Source organism: Carcharhinus amblyrhynchos, chromosome 20, assembly GCF_965287045.1.
Source record: "Carcharhinus amblyrhynchos chromosome 20, sCarAmb.v2.hapA, whole genome shotgun sequence".
NCBI lineage: Eukaryota > Metazoa > Chordata > Chondrichthyes > Carcharhiniformes > Carcharhinidae > Carcharhinus > Carcharhinus amblyrhynchos.
In genome coordinates, this window is record NC_137343.1 from 16,363,703 (window position 1) to 16,383,945 (window position 20,243).

Genomic DNA, 20,243 nt, shown 5'->3' on the forward strand with positions numbered 1-20,243 from the left:
AAATCTCTCACACTAACATTGTCTTGCAGAAGGTGCCACTTAAAGATTAAGAGCGTACAGCAAGCAATTGCTACAAGTTTTCAGATAGCCTTCGAATGATGTTAATTTTTGGCTTCCTGCCAAGTAAATTAATAGCATCTACGGTGCAGTGTCTTGGAGACAAATGTCAAAGGTATAACAAAACTTCCCTAATAAATAAATTGGAGCTGGAAAGGTCGAATACAGGAGCACTTAGCATGACCTCTACTATCTTGAAGGGCAAGGGCAGCAGGCATATGGGAGCACCACCCAATCACCACCTCTACGATCCCCACTAAATCACACCAATTTTGACTTTTGTTATCATTCCTTTATCATGCCTGGATTAAAATTCTGGAACTCTCGACCTCACAACATTTTGGGAATACCCTCACACATTGATTGGCATGATTCAAGAAAGGGGCTCATCATCGCTTCTCGAGGACAATTAGGGTGGGTGATGGACTGTTAGCCTCAGCAGTAACATCCACATTTCATGAAGAACAAAAACAAAAATACTTGCAGATTTTTCTTCATTGGGTCAGCAACAAAATGTAAAGCCTTTCAGTCATGTCATTATGCAGGAAATCAATTTATTGGTTATGGCAAAGAATCAGGAAGCTTATTTAGAGGTGGAGTTGCCTGCTTCTCCTCAACTGCCTTTTTTTATTCCTCCTCTCCTAAAATCCCAGACTCTAATATTCAGTATTGTGCTTTGAGTACCAACAACTCGTTACTGCCTCATTTCAGGGATAAGCTTTTAGATTAATTGAGGGAGAATTATCGCTCCCGCTTTCAGGAGCGGAAACTCCCAGGAGAGGTCCAAAACCTGATTTATGCCAGTGGGATTTCCTGCTGCAATTGTGCCTGCCTAAAGGCTACATTTGGTCACTGCCTCAGCTCAGGCAGTGATGTGGGGAGGATGGGGGCTATTCTTGATATTTTGTATCAAGCAGGCACGCCCCACCAGCACTGTCACAGAACCCACCCCTTCACTTTGGTTTTTACAGCTATCAGCTAAAGGATATGGTTGAGAAAACTGTAGGGGCCAATGGTTTTCACCCAATTCCCCCTTGCCTGCTGTGCTGAAAAATGGGGAAATTCCATCCATTATATCATGAACACCAGTAGTTCTCTGGCTTCACACCCATGAGATGTCCTGGATATGTGGCTCTCCACAGTGCCTCACTCAAGTAACTACCATTCATGTGAGCTTAGATAGTGAACACGAATGAACTAGGCAGCACAGCTGTGTACAATCTTTTCCCTAATGTTACAAACCAGTCATTGGGAATGGAAGCATGAGACTTCTTTCCCTTTAACAGTGGGGCTCATGTCAATTTTTATTTTTCCATTAGTAATTCCACCTGAAAACAGCATACCCTTTAAAATTAATTTATATTCTAAGGCACAAGTTTCCCCTTTAGCCTCCCAGAGCCCTCACCAAACAAAATAATTCACAATTGAAATTGGATTTGGCTCCTTGGCTGATGTGACAGAAAGCAAGAGCATCCTATCCAAATAGCTATTCTTCCCACTCACCAGAATTTTTTTTTGAGCCTACAAGCACAAACCCCCTTTACAACAAGATTCAAGAGCTGCATAATACTCAAGTTAATTAATTACCTTCCCAATCACAGATTTTCTCAAATTTAAATTAAGTTCCCAGCAATGAACATCTATGACTAGTCACGGAATCAGATTTTAACACTGAAGTGAATAATTTTAAAATATCAGTACATGCCTTGCTGAATTATTTACTTACCTAATAGCCAAACACACCTCCCTCTGAATCTCTTTGCCAATTTCATCAACAGGAGTCTTTAAAAGTTGCCAGAGCAGTAGCTCAGACCGACGCACAATCTCACGGTTTCGCTCTGTTTGCGGGTTGAAGAAAAATTTGAATATTACCTACAAACAAAAAATTGAAGTACCATTATAAATCAGACTAGCCCAGGTGTTACTTCATTTTTATACCATATTTTAAAAGCCCTCATAGATTCTAAGGCAAAAAAATTGCAATCTCCTTCAGAATGCTCTCTCAACAAAATTAATGTCATGCTAAAAAAAGGGAACATTTTAGGTATATCCGCAAGTACTTCCCATTATCTCTTCCTACTTTAAAATTCCTATGTTTGCATCTTTAATAGAACCACTTACATTTTTTGCTGTAATTACACTCATCTGGCAGCAAAGACACTACATTGCCACCACTTTCTATTTCCTTTCATGTAGGGACAAGGGTAAGCATTTCAACCCCTCAAACCCACTCTGTCATTCAATTCCAGTAGAGCTGATTTGGATCTCAACTCCATTTATTCAACTTTGCTCTATATCCCGCAAAAGCCTTACCCAAAAAAATCTACTGTTCTAAATCAAGATTCCAGTGCAATGTTCAAAGCAATGGGTCTAATTTTCTTCGACAACTAAAAGGATTTTTGTTTGTCTAGCTTTTAGCAAAGCAAAATGTCTTGAATCACTTCTGAGTTGGACGAATCAAAGTTGATTGGGGGCAGAAGGAAACTTTGTGAAGGCAAGATGTTGAGTGCAGAAAATGCAGCAAGGTAGAGCTCAGTGAAGTAGGAAAGGACAGAGCTTGGACTGAAGGGGCTCATTTGAGGAATGGGGCGAGTAGCCAGGAAGGGACAGGACAAGGATTGGAGGGGTAGAAGTACAGCATAGCATGTTTATGCAGATGGATTTCATCACAAATGTGGATTGAGGACATAATTTACAAATTGAAAAATAGAAAGTGAATCACATTTGCAGACTCTCCTTTAATTATCACAGCCCGAACATCAATTCATCCCAAACCTACTTGTACTCAATTCTCATTGTGTGAAATCACAGAAGTCTGAACAGTAATGTCTTCTTTTAAAAAGAATCTGTCCTCAACTTCAGTGCATAAAACCTTGCTTCCTTTGGTCGAAGCATCTCATTGATGGCATATTATGCCAAAAGAATTGAATTTCTCTTGCGAATCATTTTGTACGCAAGAGCCATTCGGCATTTTGGATTCATGTAGGAACTGCTGAATTGAGGCTTTTGAAACTTTTCTGTATATTAGTTAATGCAGAACGGGTGCAGAAACAATAATGATGTCAATCTCGTGACACTTAGTCACATTGTTCCTGCGAGCACTGCCAGAAATTTAACCAATCTAATCGTCAACAGATCTCCAAGTCTAACAGATACCTCAGCTATCAATTGAAGTGATTTAAGTCTAATATAAACTGCTGCATAAAGTGGGCAGTGCTGTGCCTAAATTAAAATTGTGTGCCATTTTTTCACTTCTTTCTGCAGCCTTATACAGATAAGCATTCCAAGTGCAACACTTGAAAGATAAATCTTTTAACTAAGTCTGCACAGTCTCAAGTCACCATTTTGCACCAAAACGAAGTCTGTAGAAACAAGGTCAAAGTGTAAATGCACTGGTACACTGTACCTGAAAAACAATAAGAATACAGCGTATAATGCATGTGTCCTTGTTTGCCATGGCTTTCTCCATGATGTCGCAGATACTGCTCAGGTGTTGTGCTTCAATGGGATGTTGCTTTCCCAGGAAGTTTGAGATGGGTAAATTAGCACTGGCAGTCAACAAATTAAGCTGATGAATGCACATTGCTCCCACATGATGCAAAAGTTGGTTAATGACATCACTGGTTGACACAGATCCATCTAAAACACAGTCAATAAGAATAAAAAAAAGCAATAATCTCTGGTCACAGACAATGCACAAATATATAAGTAAGTTTGTTATAAATAATTTAAGGACATTACCACCAGTTTGAGTGATTAAAAATCCAACATAGAAAGTATTCTGATATTTGTGGCACTATGGAAACAGTGTATTGTTCTGCACAACAAACAAGTCTAAACGCACTTTCCAAGCTACAAATCAAAAATTGTTTCTTCTTAAGCAGTTTTGGAAGTGCTGCACACAAAAGTAACATTGTATGTATACATGTGTATCTATCTCAAAGAAATGATATTGATAGATTCAGACAACCTCAAGGAAAGCACAAAGATTGGGTGAAACTGAAGAAACTCAATTCTGAACTTAAAAGATAAAATTGCAGCTTTAAAATCACTTCAGAAGTCCTGGTTTTCAGTTCTCATGCACTTGTGGCATCATTTCACTCTCCAGTTGGCGCAGAGTTATCTGATCACAGATAGAACTTGGGTCAGAAGCTGAATTGATTTTAGCATTCCTGGACTTGTAGGTTGCCAGGAGGAATAAGGCAAGACCTACCATCTACAATGGGACTACAATGTTGTGGCTATTACAGAGACATGGTTAGAACAGGGACAGGAATGGTTGTTGGCAGGTCCCGGGTATGGATGTTTCAGTAAGAGTAGGGAAGGTGGGAAAAGAGGTGGAGAAGCAGCATTGTTAATCAAGCATAGTTTAACTTCTGCTGAAAGGCATTTCAAGGGGTTCTGCCTACTGAGGTAATATGGGCTGAAGCTAGAAATAGGAAAGGAACGTCACATTGTTTGGAGTTTTCTATAGGCCCCCAAATAGTAAGAGATGTGGAGGAGGAAATGGCAAAGCAGATGATGGATAAGTGTGGAGGTCACAGGGTAGTTATCATGGGTAACTAACTTTCCAAATATTGATTGGAACCTTTATGACTTAAATAGTTCGGATGGGGCATTTTTGTGTACAGTGTGTGCAGGAGGGTTTCCTGACACAATATGTGGATAAGCCAACAAGAGGTGGGGCCACATTGGACTTGATACTGGGTAATGAACCGGGCTAGGTGTTAGATTTGTTTGTAGAAGAGCACTTTGGAGATAATGACCACAATTCGGTGTCTTTCATTATTGCAATGGAGAGGGATACGGTCACATGGCAGGGCAAGGTTTATAGTTAGGGCAAGGGTAATTATCATGCGATTAGGCAAAAATTAGGGAGCATAAGATGGGGACGGAAACTGTCAGGTAAAGGCACAAATGAAAAGTGGAGCTTGTTCAAGGAACAAATACTGCATGTCCTTGATAGGTATGTCCCTGTCACGCAGGGAGGAAATGGCCGAGTGAGGGAACCATGGTTCACAAAAGAGGCTGAATGTCTTGTCAAGAGGAAAAAGGAAGCATTTGTAAGGATGAGAAAACAAGGTTCGGTTGGGTCGCTTGAGGGTTACAAGGTAGCAAGGAACGAGTTTAAAAAAAAGGGCTTAGGAGAGCTACGAGTGGGCATGAGTCCTTGGTAGATCAGATCAAGGAAAACCCCAAGGCTTTTTACTCTTGTGAGAAATAAAAGATGACCAAGGTGATGTTAGGGCCAGTCAAGGATAGTATTGGGAACTTATGCATGGAGTCAGAAGAGATAAGTGAGGCGTTGAATGAATACTTTTCTTCAGTGTTCACTAAGAAGGGCCAGGGTTTTAAGGATGAGTGTGTGATACAGGCTGATAGAATGGAGGTAGATGCTCTGAGGGAAGATGTATTAGCAATTTTGAAAAACCTGAGGGCGGATAAGTCCTCTGGGCCAGATGCGATACCTCCTAGGATAGTTTGGGAGGCAAGAGAGGAGATTGCGGAGCCTTTAGCTTTGATCTTTGGGTCCTCACTGTCCACGGGGATAGTCACAGTAAAAAGTCTGACAACACCAGGTTTAAGTCCAACCGATTTATTTGATAGTACACTCACTAGCTTTCGGGGTTAGTCCCTTGGTCAGATGAATGGAGAGTTCTGGCCTCAGACAGAGCATATAAAGCATAGACAGTTTACAGATTACTGATTACAATGCGAATCTTTACACCTAACCTGGTGTTGTCAGACTTTTTACTGTGTTTACCCCAGTCCAACGCCGGCATATCCACACCTTGACTACTATCGACACGGGGATAGTGCCAGAGGGCTGGAGTGGCAAATGTTGTTCCTCTCTTCAAGAAAGGAAATAGGAATGACCCTGGTAATTATAGGTCAGTTAGTCTTACTTCGGTGGTCAGTAAGTTAATAGAAAAGATCCTGAGGGACAGGATTTATGACCATTTGGAAAGATGCAGCTTAATCCGGGATAGTCAGCATGGATTCGTGAGGGGTAAGTCTTGCCTCACAAATTTGACTGAATTTTTTGAGGAGGTAACTAAGTGTGTAGACGAAGGTAAAGCAGTTGATGTCGTATACAAGGATTTTAGTAAGGCGTTTGATAAGGTTCCCCACGATAGGCTCATGAAGAAAGTAAGGAGGTGTGGGATAGAAGGAAATTTGGCCGATTGGATAAGTAACTGGCTGTCTCATAGAGGTCCTCTCCACTTACTGTGTCTCATAGAACAGAGGTGGTGGTGCTGGAGGGAAAATTCTCAGATTGGAGGCCAGTTAGCAGCCATGTACCACAGGGATCAGCGCTGGGTTCTCTGCTATTTGTGATTTTTATCAATGACTTGGAGGAGAGGGCTGAAGGGTTAGTAAATTTGCTGATGACGCCAAGATTGGTGGAGTAGTGGATGAGGTGAAGGGCTCTTGTAGCCTGCAAAGAGACATTGATAGGATGCAGAGCTGGGCAGAAAAGTGACAGATGGAGTTTAATCCTGCTAAGTGCGAGGTGATTCATTTTGGTAGGACAAACTTGAATGCGATTACAGGGTCAATGGTAGGGTTCTGAGGAATGTGGAGGAAAAGAGATCTTGGGGTTCGTATCCACAGATCTCCGAAGGTTGCCACTCAAGTGGATAGAGCCAGGAAAAAAGCCTATAGTGTATTAGCATTTATTAACAGGGGGTTTGAGTTTAAGAGTCGTGGAGTTATGCTGCAACTATACTGGATCTTGGTGAGACCACATTTGGAATACTGTGTGCAGTTCTGATCACCTCACTATAAGATGGATGTGGAAGCACTGGAGATAGTGTAGGGAAGATTTACCAGGATGCTGCCTAGTTTGGACGGTAGGTCTTATGAGGAAAGATTGAGGGAGCTGGGGCTTTTCTCAGAGCGGAGGAGGATGAGAGGCAACTTAGTAGATGTTGATAAGATGATGATGGGGATAGGTAGAGTGGACGTTCAGAGACTATTTTCTTGGATGGACGTAGCTGTTACTACGGGGCATAAATACAAGGTTCATGGTGGGAGATATAGGAGGGACGTCCGAGGTAGATTCTTCATGCAGAGATTGGTTGGGGTGTGGAATGCACTGCCTGTTGTGATAGTGGAGTCGGACACTTCAGGAACTTTCAAGCAGTTATTGGATAAGCACATGAAGCACACCAGAATGATAGGGAGTGGGATAGCTTGATCTTGGGTTTGGACATAGCTTGGCACAACATCGAGGGCCGAAGGGCTTGTACAGTTCTCTGTTCTAATCATTATTTGGTGGTCCTCATTAAAAAGAGTACATGAATGCTGATCTCTAAATTCAAAACATCTATTGGCACACTGTTAGCTAGCACATGAAAAATAGTTATCTAAACGAACAACTATGATTTTGCCAGAACACTGTGGAATTATACAGAGTATGTTTCAGTACCTTTCAGAAAAGGAAGGTCAACAGACAAGAGGGAAAGAAGAAAGTCAATAGCACCAACAAAATAAAAACATGTGATGGCATCAATGTTAAACCAGCAGTGCAAATATACAAACGAAACAGCACTAACCTTTTGGTTCGGGGATGATGTGGCTAACACCCAGTCTTTGACAGACGTGATGGAAGGCCTGGTTACCAGGATTACACCACTGATCCATGTAGTCACTAGAACATGTCCAAATCATATTGTTCACAGCATCATAGCACGCTCCTAATGCAGAAAATAAATCATTACGGTGCAAGTTACTGAGGTGGAATATAAACCTACACTGGTGATTTCTAAAAGGTAAACTGGTACAACATAAAGCAACAAAGAACAGGGCACTGTGCAATGACACTCAAGTCTGCCACAGTAAGTCTTGCCAACACTGTTATCCGCACCAAAGGGGGCTCAGCCTGTTTTCTCCCACTTCCATGATCCAAATTTCTGTTTCCGAGGTCATATTTCAGACCTCTAACAATACTCATGTGGTTAATAGTTGGCTATACGAAACTGCAAATCTGGTGACATCCACATCAGAATCTGCAGTAGAGATATGCAAAGATTGAATCTGGGCCCTTGGCGCTATGAGGCAGTAGTGCAAACCACTGTGCCACCATACCACCCTACTTCCATGTTTCCACTGCCTTGTAATCAGAAAGTACAGATTTAAGATGATTGGCAAAAGAACCAAGGAAAGCATAAGGTTTTTTTAATATAGAGATTTATTATTTGGAATGCTCCACCTGAAAGCAGATGGAAGCAGAGTGAGAGTAACTTTCAAAATGTAATTCACTCAATTTAATTTTACTCAACAAACATTAAGCAAGGTTATAGTTGAATGTTGACCCTGAACAAAATCCAACTGAAACTGTCAATTCATACTGTCAGCAAAGTTTGTTTGCCCCAGGCAAGAAAAAAACTACTGCAACTTGGTACACCATTCAAATAGAACCTCTGGCCAACTTTGTTAACTGATATTGGAACAAAAATCAGCAAACCGCCCAAGTTTCCAACATGAAACTTAGAAAAGATGAAATAGCACTCCCACAAGGAGCCAGTATTACTGCTATAGAGAAGGGACAGCAGGAGTAATGTCACAATGGCATTGCTCAGTGAAAGAGGATACTTTTGTTTATTACAAAGACAGGCTTACATTTATAGCTGCTTTTATATATTTTTATGTTCTTCTACTTTGGAACAATATAGCCATCCTGGCTTTTATGTTTAGTCTAGCAACAGAAAACAGTGAACATTGTAAATGGTGGAAAGAATATAATAAATGTTAGTTCGCAGGATCTAGGTTTCAATCTTTCAACAACCTCAAGCACTTGTGTTCAACATTTTCAAAGCAGTTAACATACAAATTACTTTACGTAATAGTCAAACAGGTTTACAACCTACTTTTAACACGAAAAGATTTACAATATTGCTTCAAATCAATTCACATGCAGTATATTGTCCTTACCCAGTCCTGGAACCAGAGCACCCCGCCCGAGGGAGCTACCAGCTGCATCGATCAGGTCAGCTCGGCTGCTAAATTGGCCATCTGAGACATTAAACACCAGGCTAGACGATAGGACTGAACAGAAAGACACAGTAAATTATAGTGTGAGCAAAAACTACCAACATTGCTTCATTATCTTCCTTGAGTGGTCTACTGAAATTTTTAAAATATTAATGTTCAACTATAAATCCTCATATTACATTTTATTGAAATATCATCGAACTAGATTGCAACAAATACAACATCAGCATTTGACCACACACTTTTGTCATTCTGGACAATCGAAACCTCAACAATATCCATCATTAGTAAAGTACAATGCAAGAACTGTTAGTCTCCTGCTGGTTAAAGTTCACGCTCCACAGTTTTGTTGAAAATATTGGGAAAGTCACAAAGGACATCATTCACCTCTTCAATACAAAGGCCATAATACAAGGTATAAAGAACACCTCCCTAAATTCGGTTTACTTAATAATTTATTCCCATTAATAAATTTTCTCTCTCCCTGGAACACATTCCTTTCTCTGGAATGCTGCTTTATGGTCAGCTTGAGATTGTACAAAAGTGCACCTCAAGATTCAATCAATCCATTTCCCTTCTTTTATTTTCCATAACAAAGTACCTCATCTCAGCTCACTGCTTTTTCCTTGCATGGTCAAATTCAGATTTTCCAGCCACTAACCTCCAACATTCACTTATTTTGCAGTGTCCTGCTGCTGCTTTCTGGACCCTGGTTTTGTCTGAGATTAATGTTGTAAATCTCTAGACACACATTACTGCTAAAATATTCAAACAATATTCATTTTGTATATGTACAGGTAAGCAATAGAAAGTTACTGTTGTAACACATTAAACAATGGCAGATGATGTCCAAATATGCACAATAATCCCATTATTTCAACTTACTTCATTAAGCATTATGCCAGAAATACTTTCACTTCTTACATAAATCATTTTTGACATGTGTACTCAATGTAAACTACTAATGCATTGGCGCAAAAACAAAATACTGCACATGCCCAAAGTCTGCAAACAGAACAAAAACTCCTGGCAACACTCTAGTCAGGCAGCATCTGTAAAAGGAGAAATAGAGTGATGCTTCAGGTTGATGTCTTTTCAACACAACTTGAAAAAAAATCACCTTGCCAGTTCAATACACCATCTGCCCACAGATCCGTCCTTGGCCTTTTGCAATGTTCTAGCGAACACCAACGCAAACTGGCAGAACAGCACCTCATCTTCCGATTAGACATTTTACAGCCTTCTGGACTAACTAAGTTCAATCACTTCAGAGCATGAAGTCTCCCCTCCACCCCATTTCTATTTATTTTATTTCATTTAATCTCATTCTCCTTTTTAATTGCACTCCTTTTTCTCTGCTCCCGCCCATATTCAGGCCAACTGCCAAATTCCTCAGGCAGTCCTTTACCTTTGTTTTGCCATTCACACATTCTGATCACTTAATGGGCACTTTCAACACCCTCTCAGCCTTCTGCTCTGACAATGGGTCATCTAGACTTGAAACGTTGGCTCTACTCTCTCTCCACAAATGCTGTCAGATCTGCTGAGATTTTTCAACATTTTTCTGCTTTTCTTGTTGAAAAGATTTGATTGATATAATGTAAGTGAGAAAAGGGATGATGGTGCAAGTCAAAAGGGTTAGAAATAGGACAAATAAGTAGAAAAAAAGGAGGGTCATAAGAAGGCAAAAAGAGAATACGTCACAGCTGCTCCGTGAAAAAAATGGAACAACTGTTAGGATTTTGAAACATTTGACCTCAAATTATTTGACTCAAGTCCTAAAGATGAGGTTTGCTCCTTCAGTTACCATCAAATTTTATCAGAACAGTGGACGGTGCTCATGACAAAAATCAAAATTAAAATGACAAGCAAAGACCAGCCTGGTGTTTTTCAGTTCTGATGAAAGACCAATTGACCCAAAATATTAACTCTTGTTTTAATCTCTCCACAGATGTTGCCCAATATGCTGAGTATCTTCCATATTTTCTGTTATAAAAAAACTTCAATAGCCACCAACTGGTCATGCACTGAGAGTATGGAATATATTAAAGCAGTTAAAGTCCTCTGTGCCTCATTGGAAAGGATTCCACTGAACATCAAAGTCAGATACATGATTTTTTGATGACTCAAACTAAACATCTCAGAGGCACATTGTGTCCTCCAAAATTTCTGACTGTGTCAAAATAACACTTTTAGACAAATAATATTAAACAGAATTTCTAATGCTTAGAAGTATGTGAATAGTTATAGCAATGGGGACAGGGACTTAAAGCATCACACAAGTATACAGGTACCAACCAATAGTCTTGCATGTTAGTACCAGGCAATACTGCATCATATCTTGAATATAGCTAGCAAAATCAGACAGGGCTTCAGCATCCATACACTGAGGTAAACAGGGGTTTTAAAATCACAACTGACCTTTTAAGGAAGACAATCCACTCGTGCCACCGAACAGGGAGCGTGTTGCAGAACTCCCAGACCCTCCTGGCGGTGCACTAAGCATAACCAGATATGTTCCACATGTATACATCGGGGTCTTCCTTAAGGTTTTCAAGGGTAAGCCACAGCTTGTATTTGCTGCTAAATTTGGGTAAAAGAAAGAAGTCACATTTTGCTCACATTCAATGCCTTTCTCCAAGGAAGAAAATAAAAACTAAATGAGCCAATTCAGTTTCTTCAAAAGATAACTGTTAGCTAAATTTATGATTGTCATCAGCTGAAAGTTAAGACTAAACTAATCAGAATTTAACCAGATGTCTACTAAATATTTAAACAAATCTAGGCAACAGTAATAAAAATCAAACTTCTCAATCTAATACCTTAAAATTTCCCACGTCACCAATTTACAGTCGTACAGGCTCCAGGATAAGATGATGCGAGAAAACTCCAGTTGCCTAGATTATTTTGTTTTCTGAGATCAGGAGTCTACAAAATAGAAGCCAACCAACGTATGTGCCAAACTCCAGAATTTTTTGGCCTCAATGTTCTGCATGAAATGCCACCTACATGAATGAAGCCTACCCCGAGGACAACAGTATCTTGATACAGGGAATTCAGGTGATGAGAAAGTGCCAGATAACCATGAAAACTCAACATCACAAGATTCACATTTTCAGTCAGATGAAATGCCTTGAAAAACTAAATCCTAGATCCAGAACACCCTAAAATATACCCTCAGCCTTCCAACCAAATCAGCAATTTGGTACAGTTACGCAACTTCTGAACAAGAAATTTGTCATAGCCTTAACGATCACTGCAATACCATCTTTGATGGCCTGATAAGGCCTGTGATGAAGCAAGAAATCATGTGTTACAATATTGCATTTGAATGAATCATCAGTCCCAACTGTTTAGATAATCCCAAATAACAGGACATTCCTAGGGGATAAGGGTATAAAAATTACTCCAACTACCTCATTAAGGCAACAGCAACATGTTTGCCTGCTCCGTTCATCCCTTTTAGATTCTTGGGGTGACAGATCTTTCTTGATACCAAACCTGCAGATGAGTCATCTCCTTTCCTCTTCTGTGGTTAATTATTAGGCAAACAATTAACTTTTCAAACGATCAACATGCCAAACAGTAACATTGTTTTTAATCATCTAGAAATAACACTACTTCATTGCAAAGATAACTCTGATTGGCTTTTACATGAAAGTTATTGACTAATTCACATTTAAAAGCAACATAAGCAGTGATGAGGATAAAACTATAAATGCAACAACTCTAATAAACACAAAATAATTACTAAAAATGATGGCGCACTTGAGGTCTTGTCTTCAATTATAATTTCAGTATTTACCCGAAGAATTATTAGAGTTTTTTTGAGGAAGTCTCAACCAGAGTGGACAGAAAGGTAGATGTGTTGCATTTGGACTTCCAGAAGGTGTTTGACACAGTACCTCAACAAAGGTTAAGTCATAAGATCGTACCCCATGGTTTTGGAGGTAGTATACTGGCATGGATAGAGAATTGGCTAAAAAGGAGAAAAGAGTGAGAATACGGGATTTTTTTTCAGGTTAGCGACCTGTAACCAGTGGGGCTTCACAGTGATCAGTGCTGGGGTCACAACTGTTTACAATATATATTAATGACTTGGAGGAAGGAAACAAATGTACTGAGTCAAAATTGCAGACAAAATAAAAATAGGCGGAAAGACAAGTTGCAAGAGGGATACAGTTTATAAACAGATATTGATAGGTTAAGTAAGTGGGCAAAAAGTTGACAAATAGAGGATAATGTTCTTTTTGGAAGGGAGAACATAAGAACAGAGTATTTAAATGGAGAAAACTGCAGAAAGCTGTGATGCAAAGACACTTGGCGGTACTTGTGCACAAAACACAAAGCTAGCACATAGATGCAGTAGGTAATCAGGAAGGTTAATGGCATGTTGGCCCTTATTTCAAGGAGGTTGGAGTATAAAAGTAAGGAAGCTTTTGAACTGTACAAAGTACTGGTGAGACCACATTTGGAGTATTGTGAGCAGTTTTGGTCCTCTTATTTAAGGAAAGATATTATTTCAATGGATACAGTTCAGAGAAGGTTCACTGGGAAGATCCCTGGTGTGGAGAGATTGCCTTATGAACAAAAGTTAAACAGATTGAGACTCTATTTACGGGAGGTGATCTCAATGAAACACATAGGATTCTTAAGGGGCTTGACAGGGAAATGTTGAGAGGATGTTCAGCCTCATGGGAGAGTCCAGGACCAGAGGACATAGTCTCAAAGTGAATGGGTGATCAAGGATTATAGTAAAGGGCAGGAATGCAGACGTGAGGAATGTTGGGTTAGTCATGTTTTTATTGAATGGCGGAGCAGGATTAAGGCCAAACTGCCTACTCCTATTCCTATTTCTTATGGTCTTAAGAAATGTGTGCAAGACAACGGCGCTTACAAAGTGCAACTTTTCTTCACATTCAAATAAATGACCTTTTGTCTGTAAAGCACATGTGATAATTGCTACATTATAGAAACAACTGGCTCATTTTTCTCCTGATTATACATTACAAAATGGCTACTTCAATTAGAACAATTGAACTGGGGAACTGAAGGTAAGTATATTGATCTGAAATGAGAGACTGGTGAGACTTGGGAGTATTTTATTAGTTCATTATTCTCAATTCTACTGCGAGCACAGGCCGAATCAATTTGATTATCGTCTACCGCCGTTTCTACCATCGTGTGGTTTATTCTTTCCTTTACAGCTTCAAATTTCACTGTCTAGTATCAGTGGTAGGAATTCAACTAACGCTGATGCACAAAAGAAAAACAAATTGGTAGCTGGTTACTGAACTTTCCCAAGTATTCAGTAACTTAAGTTGCTGCAGTTCTGGTTCTTGTGATTAACATTCATTGTTGGCCCACTCTTCCTCTTCATCTAAATGCTGCTCTTGATTTAGGTAAACAAGGCTAATTCAATCTGCCTCAAAGGCAACTTCACTTCCCTTTCATGATTTTCATTCCCATGAGAACTAACTGCCAGTTGGGCAAGATGTACTCAGTAATCTGGAACTTACTGGCAAGACAACAGCCATTCTGTCAAGTTCCAGTGCAAGTCCACATTGAGGCACTCATTCCATTTTTGCTAGTTAAAAAGCAAAATATTGATTCTGTAAACCTGAAATAAGAGCAGAAATGCTGAAAAGACTCCAGTCCTTCATCAGAAAAAAGTCATAGTCTGAAATGTTAACTGTTGCTCTCTCCACAGACCTGGGTATTTCCAACATTTTCCGCATTATTCAATTTTTCCAATGCTCTCATCTTCCTGAGATATATATAAACTCCAAATCATGCATGACTCTTGCACTTGTATTCTATTCCACATCAGATCCTGTACATCAACCCGCATTGGCTTTCTTAATGAATCAGCTAAAAATCCTGATTTTTATTTTCATACTGCTCCATGGCATTACACCATTTTACCAATGCAATCTCTCCCACCACTACCTCCTAGCATGCACCCTCCATACTTCTGGTTCTAATATCTCTCCCATTGAAAACAAAATGTGGTTCAGATGCAGTAGGATAGGCACAGAATACTGATGTTATCTGGCTCTTTCTGATTACACATCCTTTTGGTTACAGCAGAACCCATTACAGGAATATAGAACTCCACATTCTCCAGCTGAAGGAAGAAATATGCTGCTGAGACTTGAATACAAAATAATGAGCATCATTCTTACTTCAACACTACCTTCCCCCACCAATATCTTCCTTTTTAAAAACTGAGAAAAGGTTGCTCTGGAAAGGCTGTTTACTGTAATCCTGAAGATACTACTAATCCTCAATGATCTCTTGCAGAGTGGAAGTGGCATATTTAATCCGCTTACATCTACCAGAAACACTCTTCTACTTATTAGCGAGCTCAAAATCCTTAGCTTTAATAATGTGAATTCCTCTGTGAATGTCTGGGATCTTACCAACTGAAATAACAATAACTAATGAGCTTTTGGTGGGTATTATAACTGCTGACAACAGTATTCACTGTACTTTGGAACACAAAATTCTCTTCCTCTTCACTAGCTATCTTACCCTTCTAAAAATCTGCAATGGCAAAATAATTCTCAGCAAGACCAACAATTTGCATTATCGGATTTAATTTGTGGGCTGTGCAAGTTTTGCATAGAGAATGTTAATATCCTTCTTTTTGGAAGAATGCCACAATAAAGCTGTGCCTAATGTTTTTCAGTACGAACAAAGATTTCCTCTCTCCTTATAAGAGTGCTTCAACAATTTTCTGTATTCCAGGCACAATACTCAATGAAAACAATTTTCTTTCCCCAATACGAAATTTTGTATTCTGAACCACCTCAAGATAAGGCTTTTTAATTTTAAACAATATTTCCAAACACAAATCAGAAAGAAAGATTGTAAACCCCATTTAAGGAATCCAACATTTTGTTAGCTTGTCATATTCTCAAATTTACCATAAATTTCAATATTGTAACTTCAATGTTAAAATTCTCATGACTGGCAATGGGCTCTACAAACCCAATGAATAACCGCTTAGAAAATATTTGCACTTGTCAAATGCACTTAAACAAAAATTCAGCCCAGTACTAACGCAGAAACATTTCAAGTGTCTGTGTCTTACAAGTTTGGAAAGAGAAAAAAGTGTGCACAAAGGTGGGAATTTGATAAATGTTGCTGAAGTACCACTGTATTTCTGAGGTCGTGCAGAGTGTGGTGCATCAAAAAGCCATCAAACTCTCCATTGAATAATGCTCCTGATGACAGCTGAGGGAGTTGAAATGGAGGTTGAAAAGAAATTCTGATCAAGAAACTTAACTTGCATTCTTGGTGGTCACCTTGGAAATGTATTGACTTACAAGCCGATTAGCAACCCTCAATGGTGTGTACCATCCAGTAAAGGACAAGCAAGAGGAGAAAACAAATAGTTTAAAGAAAAACGAAAAATATTTCATATGGAGCAATTTTAAAATATGATGTTTTAATCAGGCCCACAGCTTGGTAACTTTCTGCCATACTTGTTCTTAACCTTATCTGAAAACTTTGGCATGTTAACTTGACCCAACACCATGGAAACAATGTTTTTTTCCGATTAGAAAGATTATAGAGAGATTCTTGAGATAGGTTGGTTTGTATATTGGCACCAAAAGGCCTATTTGTAAACCGGACACTATTCTGCTATAGATTTGCTCTTTAAACCTCCCCCACAACCCCCAATCAGAACGAACAGGGAAAACTCATGATCATTTAATTTTTCTACGACTTCACAATAAAAAAAAATGACTGAATGACATGGTCAGCAGAATCAGCATGTCTGATTCCAATTACTGCATATTTTCAAAATATTCATTTTTCAACTACTTTGGATATAATAACAAATCTTGTTCAACCAGAACAGTAGATTCAAAATGATTAAAATACTAATCACTTCCTTCTATTTCCATTCTTTCCTGTTTTTTTTTAATGGAAACCAAGGATGTAGGGTATTGGAATAATTTGAACACTTTGGTACCCCAAACTATTTGACATCTGGTTTTGAACAACTAAAATCAAATAAAGCTTTGTTCAATGTGCTTCAAGCCCAAATTCCGAATAGTAAATTTACTGAAATATGTCATTATTTTCTATATCTCAAATATTTAGAACTCACTAATGAATTAGGACCTCGGGGTCCTTGTGCATGAGTCGCAAAAACCCAGCCTGCAGGTACAGCAGGTGGTCAGGAATGCAAATGGGATGCTGGCCTTCATAGCGAGGGGGATTGAATATAAAAGTAGGGAGGTCTTGCTGCAGCTGTATAGGGCATTGGTGAGGCCGCAACTGGAGTAGTATGTGCATTTTTGGGCGCCGCACCTGCGCAAAGATATTTTGGCCTTGGAGGGAGTGCAGAGGAGGTTTACTAGGCTGATACCGGAGTTGAGGGGGTTGAGCTATGAGGAGAGGCTGAATAAACTGGGCTTGTACTCGTTACAGTTTAGAAGAATGAGAGGAGATCTCTTTGAGACGTATATGATGATGAATGGGATGGATAGGATAGAGGTGGAAAGACTCTTCCCGCTCAAAAAAGACAATAGGACTAGGGGGCACAGCCTCAAGATAAAAGGGGGGCGGTTTAGAACGGAGTTGAGGAGGAACTTCTTCACTCAAAGGGTGGTGAATCTCTGGAATTCTCTGCCCGTTGAAGTGGTGGAGGCTGCCTCGCTAAATATTTTTAAGATGCGGGTTGATGGGTTTTTGATAGGAGAGGGGATTAAGGGTTATGGGGAGAGGGCGGGAAAGTGGAACTGAGCAGCGACAGATCAGCCATGATCTTATTGAATGGCGGGGCAGGCTCGAAGGGCTGGATGGCCTACTCCTGCTCCTATTTCTTATGTTCTTATTTCTTATGTTTCATACTGTATACTGGTGCTCAGAGATTTGGATTAAGACTGCCCTGAGTGTCTCTACTTCAAATTTGTTGTATTCCTCAAAAGGGATGCGACTCATGCCAATCATCGCTAAACTCAAATGCAAATCCAAATAAATAAATACACCACAATACCACAATCGCTTTCCAGTCAAGGAATTCACACCTTTATCAATGTGTAGGTTTGAGATTCGTACACCACATTTAAAGAAACAGCTGACCTGAAACATGGTCAGTTATCTCAAAAATATGTTAAGTCCACAGGAATAAAAGTATTTTTCTTACCAGAATGGTCTTCCTTCAATGTGTTGGTAATTGTGGAGCCAGTAAGAGCAGCCAATGTAGCTGAAGGGGAACCACGATATCGGGAAAGTCGACTCAGTAGCATCTCATTTATACTTTTTGCAGATTCTCCCTCTTTTCTTGTTAAGATGGTTCGTTCCTGGAGAGGGCTTGCTGTGCAGCTCTCATTTTGCATCTACAACCGAAACTCAGAAAAGTGTCATGACTGCAAAGAGATTTAATACACCAAAAATATATACACAATGAAGTGCAAGTCACTTTATAATCCTGTATTGACGTGCTACAAAGTTCTTCAGCCTGGCATCTGTCACTTGCAACTAGCATCCCACATACAGAATTCTTCGGATGAAATTCCAAAATGACCTAAAATGCTAACTTTGTTTTTCTCTTTGCAGATTCGGCTTGACCTGCTGAGTATTTCCAACATTTTATTTTTATTTCAGATTTCCAGCTTTTGCAGTATTTTGCTTTTATATTCATTTCTTACTTTGCCTGGTCAGTGAAAAGTAAGAGGGGGATCACTATTTTCTTGCTTTGTTATTTCTGGCAAGCTGGATTAAGGGTGCTTTTGACGGGTCACATCTCATTAGACATTATTATTATTTTGTTTGGGACAAAACATGCTCCTTTCCTTACTTATGATTGACATGCTTGAACAATTAATACGAAGGGGAGGCTCTGTTGCTGGTGTGACATGCCTCATTTCAGTCTCTTATTGGATACTGCTCATTTCTTTTGCATTATACCCAATTCAGCCTGCAACTTGACACTTTTTCAGCCAACAGTTCAGGTCAAGACTCTGACTAAAATAGCTGAATTGTAATGGATAATGGTATAGGTTTAACATTCAGATATTGTTAACATCAATATGAAGTTCTGGTTTACCCTTCTTCCTCCCCAATTTCTCCACTCAATATCGAAGATGTCAGTTACTTGCTGTGGCACAATTATATACACACCACTTGCTCTCCAATACATCATTTAAGTGGCCATTTATCATGTGAATTTTTTGAATAACTTGCTGTCAATTCATTTCAATGACAATGGAGATCACAGCCCAGCTTTGATTCTGTCTTCACCTGACACCCACATATATTTGTCAGTGGCATTCAAGATCATTGTATAGCAATCAGAAGGGAAAAAAACCAAATTTCTTCCTCCCCAATTTAGAAGCAATAAAATCAGTTGCAACTGCTCCAATAGCATCCCTGTAACTTAAAATCACGGATCAGTTGGATTCCTAGTACATTTGGACTGATTTTGGGGAAAGCAGAGTATGACAGCAGTGCAAATAAGAGTTGTACCTCAAGAGTGCCAGGTCAATACCTTGGCAAGAGGTTTGCTAGTGCTGTTGAGAAATAGCTTAGCAATGAGATGACAGCCTAAGCAGATTCAAAAGAAATTCAAAGTAGAGGGAGAAATTAAAGGCAGAAAATTAGGAACAAAAATAGAAAGTCAGTGGTGGTGGTGGAGGAACAAAAGTTAGAAAATAACAAAAGGAGCTGTTCATTGAGCAATGGCGTATACGTCAGTGCAAGGAGATGAGTGAATACATTCTAAGATGTTATATGAATGCAAGTAGTTGTGTTGAATGACAGCCAGATCTGTGCCAGAGGGCACAAATAGACACTTGGAAGGAGATCATAGCCATCATTGAAATATGGCTCAAAAAGCTTAACACTTCTCAGTTGCAGAATTTACAGGGATTTCAGGCAGGATTATAATTTGGAGGGGCACAACATTGGTTATAGAAACTACTACAGATGAAAGGATGGCTGATATGAGAGTGAACATCAAATGAAGCCACATGGGTTGAACTCAGGAACACTGCTGAGTTTACACTCAATGACATCTAAATAGTCTGAGGGAGACAGAAGGGCAAATATGTTAGCACATTGCTGAGAAGAGCAAAAACAAAGAAGGGCCATAATAGAATACTTCAACTCCACTAATATTAACTGGGATAAAATCAGTGTTAAAGGTATCGAGGGTAACAAATTCTTAACAT

The 20,243-nt window shown here is 39.4% G+C and overlaps 1 protein-coding gene across 6 annotated transcripts in view; it reads right to left on the reverse strand.

Annotated features, from left to right (window-relative positions):
* Positions 1–20,243, reverse strand: part of hectd4 (HECT domain E3 ubiquitin protein ligase 4) — a 268,508-nt gene that overhangs the window by 142,483 nt on the left and 105,782 nt on the right. For 5 of the 6 annotated variants that reach the window (XM_080208163.1, XM_080208164.1, XM_080208165.1 and 2 more), the window contains exons 8-13: positions 18,218–18,410; positions 11,476–11,637; positions 8,995–9,108; positions 7,617–7,757; positions 3,464–3,696; positions 1,784–1,929 (exon numbers count right to left, since the gene is read on the reverse strand). In XM_080208163.1, coding sequence (XP_080064289.1) covers positions 1,784–1,929; positions 3,464–3,696; positions 7,617–7,757; positions 8,995–9,108; positions 11,476–11,637; positions 18,218–18,410 — 989 coding nt within the window. Of the gene's footprint in view, positions 1–1,783; positions 1,930–3,463; positions 3,697–7,616; positions 7,758–8,994; positions 9,109–11,475; positions 11,638–18,217; positions 18,411–20,243 lie in introns of those variants that run through there. The other variant, XM_080208167.1, reaches the window with a different exon arrangement.